Source organism: Melanotaenia boesemani, chromosome 17, assembly GCF_017639745.1.
Source record: "Melanotaenia boesemani isolate fMelBoe1 chromosome 17, fMelBoe1.pri, whole genome shotgun sequence".
NCBI classification, from domain to species: Eukaryota; Metazoa; Chordata; class Actinopteri; order Atheriniformes; family Melanotaeniidae; genus Melanotaenia; species Melanotaenia boesemani.
In genome coordinates, this window is record NC_055698.1 from 27,497,179 (window position 1) to 27,509,730 (window position 12,552).

Below are 12,552 nucleotides of genomic sequence, written 5' to 3' on the forward strand. Positions count from 1 at the left end.
ACCTGTCTGATAAGCTTTGGAGTGGATGTTGCATTCAGGTGCTCTTGTGTCCTTGGAGTTCACAAAAACACCTGAAGCTCGAATTACACCTCGGCACAGTTTACATACGGAGGGAAATTTTATGACAGTTAGAGTAAGTAGTTTTTCAACTGACTATGCATAAGATAGCAACGTGTTAGACGGTTTATCAGCAGTGTTTTAATCAGGCGTCTGTGCAGTCACCTAATTTCTGGAGGAATATGAATACTTAACCTGATAGTTCAACTTTGACCCGGACAGCTGATAAAACAAGCTGATTATTGTAACTTCACATCGATAAACTTTCTAACTTCTCTACTATTTAGAGGTAAGTTACTTTAAAATGCTGTCAAGTGGTTTTAACACTAATAACTGATATTTTATGTACTAACTGACGTATCTGGCCTGTGGTTAAGCCATTTTTCTCAGGTAGCTGTGCTTTATATGCAGAACTGACTGAAAAGCAGAACACCTGGGAAAAAAAGATTATTTGTTATTAAAGGGAAAAAAATTCCAAAGCTTTATGGATACAAATTAGGAAATTCAGGGGATAGTTAAATTTATTTTTTTTAGTTTTGTTTCTCATTAGTAATGAGTCATTTTGACTAAATTCCCAATATAAGCCCCAGGTTATAGGGAAATGAATTATTCTATATCTGGTTTTGTATCTAAAATACGTGCTAAAGTTTTCCCATCATCGCTCATTATTTACATGTTTTTGTCATAGTAAACAAATCCTTTCCTTAAGATGCATTGTGTTTGAGTTTTCCTTATGCTAGAGGAAAAAAATGTACAAATACTTTCAATAGTCTACACATTGATTGGAGGTAACAATTATCTATTTATCTTGTTATTTAGTTTGTTCTCTGTTTCTAAAATGTTTTAAAATTCTCATTTTTCAGAGCTGGCTGTGACTAAATCAGTAAGACATGTTTACTGGAAAAATCTTATTTGAAAAACCAAAAGAAACCAACCTTTGACATTTTATTTTTTTTTCATCATGACTGTACAAACATTGGCAGTAAATATCTTGTAACTTGATAATGGTATTTGCTGTTGTGTTGTCCTGTTCACAAGTTTGAGTATTTTTCAATCCACGCCTTCAGAGCACTTTAATTTTATCATTCGATGCATCATTTAAGGTAGCTGATTGCAGGACAAGACCAACTTGATATTGAAGATAAGAGTGAGTACAAGAAATGGCAGTGCATTTAGAGAAGAGAAAACATTGTTGTCATTCTTTGTAATTAAGAACAGATTGTTTTTTTACTATGTTGGCCTGGCAAATGCTAGAAAACACTTGTGGGGCAGGTAAGGAGGGGGAGACAAAAACAACCTAATAAATAAATAAACACATACTTTTAAGTACATCATTATAAATTTAACAAATGTGCTAAATTTTGGGAAAACATTAACAAATGTCACTTTATGTGGCTTTTGGAAATGGGACAGAAATAGAAGTGTCCAGTTTCAGTGTTTTTTGTGGCAAATACCACTAATTTAATGCAGCAATTGTACAAAGTGGGACTTGGTTTTGGGGATGTGTAACATAAGATTAATTTTCAGGATTGTTTTCATGTGCATATGAATCACCACTGAGGGATGAATTCTTCTTACAAAAACCAGTGGTATCATCACTGCAGACTATGGCCTCTTCCCTGACTCAACAGAGTTCAGCTAAATGCTGTCACAGCTAAATGGTCCAAACAAAGAGCCAGTGAAGTGGCAGCCTATACCCCTTAGCCATTGTCCCTCTTAATGAGCCTGGGTATGCGAGCTGCTTAGCATCTGGGTAGTCACAGGTTTTTTCTACATCATGTAGTAAACACTACTTTACAGCTTTCTAGTCAGATACATACAAGCTTTAAACATGCAGGAAAAAGAGAAGAAGGGCAGGATTTCTTTTTTTCTTTTCAAACATTAAGTCCATCGTTTAGCTGAGCACTGATACACCCCACTGTATCCTCACTGGCTTTGCAGTGGTGGTGCATGAGTCTTTGGGAAGCCTTAATTGTCTTGAACATTTGGATTGGCATGAAGCATGCCCAGCGTGGCTTGCAGGGAGGTCGCCACTCCTGTTTCTCTAGTGTGTTAAAGCTTTTTAAATTTGTTTTTATTATCCATATTTTGCTTTTATTATGTAAATCACTTTGTGTTTCTTTGTGCATGAAAAGCATGGGTTACATAAAATTATGATTTGATGTTGCTGAAAGTTTTAACATTGTCTTGTTTTTAATGATAACTCCAATACTCTCTCCTCCTGTTTTCATGCCTCGTTTTATGTTATTTTCTTTTTACTGGGTGCAATACTTTGCTTAGCCTTGTTGCTGTTTTAAATGTTCTTCATAAATAAAGTGGTATGGTATGTTACAACCCCCAACGAGCTGGGTCACAAGTTACTCATGCTATGTTTAGTACCATCACTAAGGTTGGCAGGTGTACCTCTTGTCTGCAGGGTTTTTCTCCACTATAACAGCTGAAATATGCACCCATCTAACAACAGAACCCATATCCACTGTCTCTATCTAGGTTGAGTTCAGCTAACATGATAGCATCTTTGTGCACAGTTGACAAGCAGCATGATTCCATAGTTGTGTTGTACAGTTCCAGGTTATTTTTGGATGCAGTGGTAGACTGTGTTGAATGATTGAATTTTTTAAATATACTCTCAAGCCCAAGTCTATTGATCACAGTGGCATGATGGTCTTTCATACAGTGCTGCCTGAAGGCTTGAAGATCTCACATCCAAAAGGAGTTTCCAACCTTGGCCTTGATGCCCTTAAGTTTCCCCAGACTTAAAATGATAGACTTCCACCCCTCTGCATCATCTTTTCTACTCTTTTTGTTGCCGATCTCCCCTTTTCTCCTTCATTTTTTATATTCCTTAACTTTAGATGAATAATATAAAGTGTGTGCTGGTGGGTGACAGTGCATCAGAAAAGACCTCCCTACTCGTCTCCTACACCTCCAAGTGTTCTTTTGAATACTTCCCCACAGTGAGTAACCTTTAATAACACAAACAAATCAATCCACTCATCACACACTACAGTGAGACTGACACAAAAGTAACATTTAACAAGCAAACAGGCAGGATTTTCCATTTACTTTTCCTAACACACAGTCCAAAGTACTTTCCTGTCTCACAGGAAGTCATACGTGTTGACAGTGTCTCTAACATACTCTGAACAAACATGCGTTTGTAAAACAGGAACTTTATATTGGAAATATGAACCCAGCAAAGTCCTAAACATTGTGGTGTTTTCTGTTCAGTTTAATTCATGAGATTGCAATCTTTTGTGTGTTACTCCATGATAACCCCCGTAGGCAGTTGTTTAGGAATAAAAATGTGCTTCTCTCACTAAATGCCCCATTTCCTGCAATTGAAAACAATTTAATGGCAGTCTGATGAGTAAGGGATCACAGGTGTACTGCAGTCTGGGTAAATCAACACCACTGATCATACAAACGCTGACATTTTGGTGAGAAAACAGCTGAGTGGCTGTTGACAGACAGAGTGGTCCTGCTGGATGATGTAACTCTTGATTGATTGGCAGCTTCACTGTCTGGGGGCTGCAAACTGATGAGTAATCCTCTAGTTTTCTGCTGGTACCCTATCCCTCTGAAAATTGCTGACTCAACTTAATCTTTTTTCCTCTGGCCTGTCTGTCCATCTTTTTTCTCTCCATTATTACATTCTTTTGTATGAGTTTATCAGTGGTCTTTAAACTACCACAATATTCTTATTTTTGTCAAATGTGCAAAAAGTAAATCAATTATATACATATATATATATATACTACCGTTCAAAAGTTTGGGGTCACTTCCCTATTGAATCCCATGGCAAATTGACCCCAAACTTTTGAACGGTAGTATATATATGTATATATATATTCACATAATGACAGAGCAGTCATGTAAAATTTACAAATCCATCACCAATTAAAATAAGATTTGCTGAGTTGTTTCATGAAATAATTGTTCCAAGGAAGATATTTACACCAGAATTCCTGATGTAGTCGTGCAGAGATTTTTTTTTTAAATTAATGTTGTACACTATTTTTGTTATATAAATGATTGTAATATTTCATGTGCTGGTGTTGATGTCAGGTTGTATTTACATGATTTTTACGACCTGCTAAAGATTTTTTTATTTATTTAAAAAATATATAAATAAAAATAAAGTTCTGATGCTTAAAGACTCAATACATAACTTTCCGACCTTCAAACTCTGCGTTCCAGACACGAATGAGGGTACAGTAACATCTGTTATGTGCATTTCCGGAGCTGAGGGACCATGTTGGGACAATGCTGTTTGTTGTTGCACATGGCAGCATCCTGAAGGCTTGGAATGATTAAACAGGAGGGATGAGTGAGCTGAGAGATGAGAAGTCTGTCCACCTAGACAGCAGCTCAACAAAGTTTAGCTCCCTGTGATGAACCGGCAACCTGTGCAAGGTGTGCCTCACCTTTCACCACATAGCAGCTAGTTTAGCCCCCTCGCAGACCTGAATTGGACTATTATTATTATTATTATTATTATTATTAGATTATCATTTTCTTTTTAAAATAAAGTTCAGATTAAGCAAATCATGGTTCAACTGTTCTCTCTTTTGTTCAGTGTGGTGCCATTCCATGAATGTAACAGGGCATATAAATGCATGTACTGTGGAAGCATGAAATTTCCCATTACTGGATCAGTGCAAGTGTCCGTACAGTTAACAGTAAAATGTCCTGGTAATTTTCTGCCAGGACATTATTTATTTTTCCACAGACATTTTCTGTGTAGAAAAGACACAGTGTAGGTAATAGTTTCAGGGGGATTGAACAGGCATTTACAGATGAACATAAAATGCTTTAGAACATATACGTTCATAACATTAGAACTAATGAAAAAGTTTATGTATAAAAAAAAAAATGTGTGAATATAGATGCTCACTGCTCGCAAACATCTCAAGATTTTTTATGGTTCTTTTTTTTTACATTTTCCCCTTTTATTCTCCAGTTTTCCTCTTTTGCTAATTTTCAAACCTGTTTCATCAATTAAAATGATACATTAATTTTATCTATTAGAAGTGATCAGTCAAAGATCTTTTGCAAGAAAGATTTGATCATTCCTGCCACTATGGGATAACTATGACTAATGACTGTTTTGCGTTTTTTTTTTTTTTTTTTTTTTTTTTATGCATTAATAGAATTTATCTTTCAGAAAAATTCATTCCATACAGTTTAATTTATCCTCCCCCTTCTTATCCCAGGTGTTTGACAGTTATGCTGTGACTGTGATGATTGGTGGGGTGCCATATAATCTGGGACTGTCAAATACCGCAGGTAAAAACACATAATTAATTCACTTCTGTACTAGAAAATATTCAAATATTATTAACAGCTAAAGCAAAAGAATCAATTAAATAAACAGTGATAGCAACTGTATTTGTTAAATTAGTCAAACCAGAAAAGAAATGTTTTTGTCTTCTTATTGTAGCTGTAGATGCAGTTTAGCTCTGAGTGATTGTGTCTCTTTGAGCAGGTCAGGAGGACTACGATAGACTGCGACCTCTTGCCTATCCTCAGACTGATATCTTCCTCGTCTGTTTCTCTGTTGTATCACCCTCCTCCTTTCAGAACGTGAAACTCAAGGTTTGCTTATTTGGTTTCTGCTTTGTTGTTGTTGTTGTTGTTTTTCTTAACCCAATAACTAATGTACATATACACTACTCACAAAAAGTTAGGAATATTTAACTTCTGGGTGAAATTTACAGAAAGGGTAAAAAGTTTATGTCACACTGATATGAATTTCGTGAATGCAGGACATTTAAGTGGAATCATGCAGTTGTAATTCCTTCATATCAAATAATTTAGTGAAACAAAAGCTAACTGCTATATATCTGAGCTTGTAGCTGGAGGTAAGCCTGAGGTAAGCCCTAATGACAGCTGAGCTGGATGAGCCAGTAACTGACCTGAGAGATAATGTCATGGCTAAGATGAGAGCCTGTCAACCCCGTCACAGACTAGTGAGGATGAATGAAGTACCATCAGAAAGTCTTCTAGCTGAAGTGAATGCAGCAGTAACAACAACCCCTACAGCGACAATCACTGAAACCAATGAGCTGACGTACAGTAAAGCAAAACTGATCCTTGAAATGCTTGGCTGCCAAATTGTTAACATGAGAGGCAATAACGAGTCGCCATGGAGGAAGGCAAGCCAGTTGTTAGAACTCCATAAAGGTGCAACCAGATAAGGGATTCCCAATAAATACTGTCAGATGTCCATACCTGAAGCTCTGGAAACTGCCCAACAAAAACTAAGTATTGGTTACACGACTGAGGAGATACACAAAAGAAATCTCCATTAACCCAGCTAAAGTGTACTCCAAGTAGCAGGGTAATACCATACCAGCTATTCTGGTGGATCTATGTTTTGAAGGCAAGACAGCAAAGATCAGGGGCAGATCTACGGTGAATGGTGGGCATATATATATATATATATATATATATATGTGTGTGTGTGTGTGTGTGTGTGTGTGTGTGTGTGTGTATAGATAACTTTTTGTGAGTATTGTATTTCTCTGTATATATTTGTCTGTCTCTCTGCTATAAATAGAAACAAACACAAGATGACGTAGATGTAGTGGGAATTGCAGTCTGTCAGCTCTGACCCAAAGCCTTTCTTTTTACAGTGGGTGCCAGAGATTTCACACCACTGCCCGCAGACGCCCTTCCTGCTGGTCGGGACTCAGGTGGATCTGAGAGATGACAGCAACACTCTGGAGAAACTGGCCAAGATGAACGAGAAAGCCGTAACCTATCAGAATGGAGAGGAAATGGCCCATGAGCTCAAAGCTGTCAAATACATGGAGTGTTCAGCTGTCACGAAGGTACAAAGAGAGGAAAAACTTTCTTGTCCTGTTTGTGCAAATAGAATCAGGCTTTGGTAGCTACAGCTGCTAGTAGTTAGATCCTGAAATGTTTAAATCCAAATTAACCTTTTAGGTAAACAAGCAGGTCTGTCAGATATTTGTGACAGTGCTCACACTCGTAATCATCTTATTAGAAGAGGAATCCTTTACCTTTCCCTAAAGAAAAAGCTCATTGATGTCTCTTTTTGATTAACAGAAAGGACTGGAGAACGTATTTGATGAGGCCATCCTGGCAGCTCTGGCACCCTCAGAAAATAAACCCAAACAAAAGCATTGCATCCTTCTATAGATGCTGGAAGAGCAGGAGGAGAACAAATGGGCAGACGGGATAAAGATGAAAGATGAACCTCAATATGAACATAGGGAGTGTTAGTGATGTAGACACACTTGTACTGGAGCTAAAGGTTTATTTATTTTAATGGATTTATTTTACTCTGATATGATTAACACTTTGTTAAAAGTTTGAACCTCAGATGCCTTGGACATACAAACATCATGGAGTCACATTCACAACTGCAACTGGAAAATTATTTCTATGTCTTTGTAGAATTTATTAAACTACTTTTTAGACTTTGAGGTAATTGGAAAAAAATTAATCTGAAGTAAAGGAATGGAACCCAAATTGTGTTTTTCTACAACAAGATCTTTTTTATATACTAGTTTTTATTCTCCTCAAATTCAGGATTTTTTTAAATGGTGCCATAATAAAAATTATTTCACTTAATTCTTATTTTTTTGTCTTGTTGTTTTTACCTTTTTTTTTTTTGTACATCCTGTTTATTCCAAATAACTTTCTTATGATGCTGATAACTTTGTTTTCAGACAAAGTTATTCACCTGCATCACTGAAGCTCCATTTTTACCATCACAAAGTTAACAAAAAACTGGGAAAATAATATATACCAAATTACTACATAAAAACAATATTTCATTCACTAAGTGTAGCATTTAAATTATTTTAACAATTGTTTAATTTTGAATCAGTCTCCTTATTCGGTGTCAGAACTTAATGATTCAAAATTTTTGTAGCAATAAACTTAAATGTTTAGATCAAAATTTGTTGACATTATCTTGGCTCTAAAACAGTAAAAAAAAAAAAAAAAAAAACACTTTAACAAGTAGTACTGCACTCAAGAACACAGACGACCTAAAAAAAAATTGTTTACTTGCTCTTAAAAATCAAAGCTTTTTAAAGAACAAGCTTTTTTGCTTTGACATTACACCCAAATATTTATATTGGAATGCTTTTATTTAAAAGTATGACTAACATTCTGAAAGATTATGAGGGGTAGCTTTAGTCCTATCACAAATAAATCCCATTCCTGTGGTAAGCAGATAAAGTTTTGATTTTCCAAGACAACATACACGTTTGTGCTTTTATGAGTATGAACTTGTTAAAGGTACGAAGATGCATATTTTCAACAATCTTACTCGATGGGAAAAGAGGAGGAGTTCTCTGGAGTTTCTTATGTTGTCATAAAACATGACAATTACTGGATATTTACTCATATTTGAGCCAATGGATTTCCCCCCTGCATGTCTGACAAACTGTGAAACTGAAACAGACATACATTAAAATGTACACACGTGTCTTTTACTTCCTGTCACACCCGTGGCGACACATCATATCCTGAACTACACAAATCTGATTAACTGGGAGGCATTTGTCACTTGTGTCTAACAATAAATTATTTTATTATTTTGTTGATTTTTCTTTAACCTTTATTTAACCAGATAAGAACCCATTGAGATCATAATCTCTTTCACAAGGGTGACCTGGCCAAGAGGCTAAGTACAAAAACCAGGGAGTGTAACTATGAAATTTAAAATTTGATACACAGACAAATACAATCAGGATATAAGAACAACAAATTAAAAATTAAAAATTAAAAACATGAGCACTTCCCAAAGTTTTTTACATTGTTTTTCATGTAAAAGATGGTTAAAAGTATTGAACGCAACAAGTTCTAAATGCTCCAGGTCATTTTGTAGCTTGTTCCAACCTGATCTGATGGGAGCAGCAAAACTAAACGCTCTTTTTCCAGCTCAGTCCGCACATGAGCGACAGACAAGTTTGTAAAAGTTACATGAGCACAGGGCATAGTGACTTTCAATCCTTCAATCCACTGTAAATATGTTCCCAAATATGAAGGGACCAAACCAATAATGGTTTTATACACCAAGATAAGCCAGTGTGTTTCCCGCTGGATATTTAAATGGCCAACCAACTTTATCGTAGATCACAGTGATGAGTTCAAAAGTTACAACCAGTTATAAACCTGAATGCACAGTGGTATACAGAGTTTAATGACTGAAGGCATTTGTTTGAAGCTCTCATATAAAATACACCACCATAATCAAGGAGTGGCATAAAGGTTGTGGTCACCAGTCGCTTCCTCATACTGGGAGAGAAACAAGATTTGTTTCTAAAATAGAAATCTAGTTTCAGTTTAAGGTTAGCTGCCATTTTTTTCAATGTGTTCATTGAATGTCAAGTTCTCATCTACAATAAAACCTAGATATGAATAACTTGTGACTCTTTCTGAAGAGTGTGGCGCTCAATGATTCCTTCAAGGTAGAGAACAACATGAATTTGGATTTGTAGTTTAAGTTTTTTTTAACAGATTTGGCACAGCTATAAACGATAGTATCATCTGCATAAAAGTGATAATAGACATTTGGCAAATCCTTACACAGACCGTTATTATATAATATATTATTATATATTATATTATATATATATATTATATATAATAATATAAAAGGTAAATAAAATAGGTCCCAGGATTGAGCCTCTGGGACACCCTTGGAGAACTCAAGAAAAGGCAAAGTGAGTCCTTCAGTCTCTACACTTTGTGTTCTATCTGACAGATCATTTTCAAACCATGTATGTTTAAAAAGAAAAACAATATCTTGCAAACTTTTTGATAATAGTGTGTGGTCAACTGTATCAAATGCTTGAAGTTAAATGCTTGGCGTTAATAAAGATAATACTTGAATATTTTTCATCCTGATTTCATGTTTGCTATCCCAAACTTTAATCCGGACATTTTTTTTTTCATCTTTGTCCCATTTTTTCAACAGCTTCACTCGTATTTTTTCTCTTTTCTCCCGCATTCTTTTTTAGATGAACAAAAATGCATGATATTGCACAATTCTGTTGCAGCAGAGACAAAAAAATATGTCGGCAGAGGACGTCTCTTTACTGTTTAATTTATTTAAACATTAAGTAGGTTAAAAGAAAAATTCAAAATGTCCATTCATTTCTAGAACCTGTAGAAAAATAGAGTTAAACAATTTTGATAAGAATGTACAAAGCTAGATTGCAAATACATGTAAGTAAATATGAGATTTACAAGTTGTAAAATAAAACACAAAAGGATTAAGAACATTTAAATGTAAAAACATCCATCCATCCATTATCTTGACCGCTTATTCCATTTCGGGTCGCGGGTATGTAAAAACATAAAAGGCATAATGAAATAAAACTCTGATATCATAAAACAGAATCTCTGACATATTTAAAACAGTTTAATACCAGCTCAGTGGATTTATCCGTTTTGTTTGATCAAACTGCTTACATTGATGGTTTATAATAGTGCCACATTAAGACTCCATTCAGAATCTCCAGGTTAATGTCTGTAGGGTAATGCAGTGTTCCACAGTGAACACTAGGGAGAGGTGTTTGGCTTGTTTTGAATGGGTTGCAGTAGATATATGCAAATGATCTGGGTTCATTTTGATTGGCAGTCTAAAATGGATCCTTCAGACAGACATGGCATGGAGGCTCAAAAGCTGCTCATTCCTTTGTCTGAGTGACGAAAGTCAGTGAACCTGAATGAGATGGAAAAAATTCATTTAAAAATCCTTATTCACACCTTAGCCTGATCTCGCCTTCACTCCCACCTTCTTCCTAATTCCTTTCTTCCTTTCTTAGCCATTTCTTTACATTTTCATCTCTCATTTCTTTTGTTTGAGGTCTTTGTGTTGGTGTCCTTCCAGCTGCTATGAAAACTCCAATCAGCTTTCTGTTGCAGTCATTTTATGGCCAAAGTATCCACAGGTATGAAGTGCAGAGTTTCTATCATTTCACCATCTTCACTGGCAGCTTATCTATGCCTCTTCCTCTATAATGTTATGTAATACCATCCTTTCCACCTCAAACTTCTAATTTTCGGCCACCAAAAAAGGTTTGTTAATATCTTTTATCTCCCTATGTTGTTTTAAAGGTTGATATCTCCTTTATAATAATAAATTGGCTTAATTTAGATCAGAAAAATAAAGAGTGTGTCGGTCTTGTGTGAGGCAAAACAGACTGAAAAGACAAGCTGCTAATAGAACCGCATTTAGCTACAGAATGTTATCATTTAATAATGATAAATTTAATAATATTCAAACATTTTTAAGACTAATTACAATATTTCAAGCTGTTAAACTGCATGTCTTTGGATCAGGTTTCCTCCATTTATGAATTGTACTCGTGACTTTGTTTGTAGCTTTTTTTATTTTTGATGTTGACTTCTGAAACTCATTATAGTGAAAGTTTGATCTGCATTGAACATTTTGCAGGACAGTTTTAAGTCTCTTACTTGTGAGAATAAGGATTTGTTCTGGTTTTATGTTTGCTTTTCTGTGAGAGTTATTACTTCTGCTTTCTTGGCCTGCTTTCATGTTGAAATCAGCTGTCTGTGTTACTTTTAGCAAGCTTGTGTTTTATATTTAATAAAAATCTATAAATCTGGTTTGTAAGACAGCTAAACAAAATCTAGTTTATTGTGTGTGGGAACACACTTCAATCTAGTTTAATAGCTTTTTGGGAAAAGAAACTTTTTTTTTACTAGTTTTTCCATCTTTACATCAGTTTTAAGCAGCTCATTCGCTAAACTTTAACTTTTGCTATTGCTGATTCTTACATTTCTGTTTAGTGTCATGAAGTCAGACTTCCTGTTCAAACTTATTTAATGATAAAGTTTGGACCAAAGCTGAAGCAGTTTTGAGATCACTTTCAGTTTTTGTTTGTCATTCTGATGAATCATTGCCAATTTATTTTCGTGGCGGCCATCTTGTCTTGTTGCTGATTCTGAGTCTGACACTTTGACTGCTGTCTGTCCCAAAGCACCTCACTGGCTGCGTCCACTGGTTTGGCTGCTGAATATTATTGGATGTCCATCTGACCTCATTATAAGTGCGTTGCCATGGGCAACCAGCATGAAGAAGGAGGGAGGGGCGAAGAGATGGGAGAGAGTGGCATTATGGGAAAGAAACCTGACCTCTCCCTTTATTTTCCTTTTTTTTTTTTCCTTCACTCAGAGGACGCCCACGTGCACACATGCATACACATGCACACACACACAGGCACACACATACAGTTCTTCTAAACAAAGATACATTGGAGTGGAGCAGAAACAGTGTGTCAAGCCTGTTTTTGTCTGAACAACACATTTTATTTGTGGCTGAATGTAAAACACACACAAACATGTACATATGGACTTGTACACACTGTCCACTATTGTTAAGAAGCACAAGCTCAGTGTGTTGCTGTGTGCTGTTTGTGTGTCTGCTGAGAGTTTCCAAGTTTGTCACATAAACTGTTAAACAAGGTAAAGTCAGAGACGGCT

The 12,552-nt window shown here is 35.7% G+C and overlaps 1 protein-coding gene across 1 annotated transcript; it reads left to right on the forward strand.

Annotated features, from left to right (window-relative positions):
* Positions 1 to 2,912: 2,912 nt before the first annotated feature.
* Positions 2,913 to 7,483, forward strand: LOC121628361 (cell division control protein 42 homolog). Its single transcript, XM_041967400.1, has 5 exons — positions 2,913 to 3,014; positions 5,274 to 5,346; positions 5,546 to 5,655; positions 6,696 to 6,893; positions 7,132 to 7,483. The coding sequence occupies exons 1-5, from the start codon at positions 2,913 to 2,915 to the stop codon at positions 7,222 to 7,224; spliced, it is 576 nt and encodes a 191-aa protein (XP_041823334.1). The 3' UTR covers positions 7,225 to 7,483.
* The last annotated feature ends 5,069 nt before the right edge of the window (positions 7,484 to 12,552 follow it).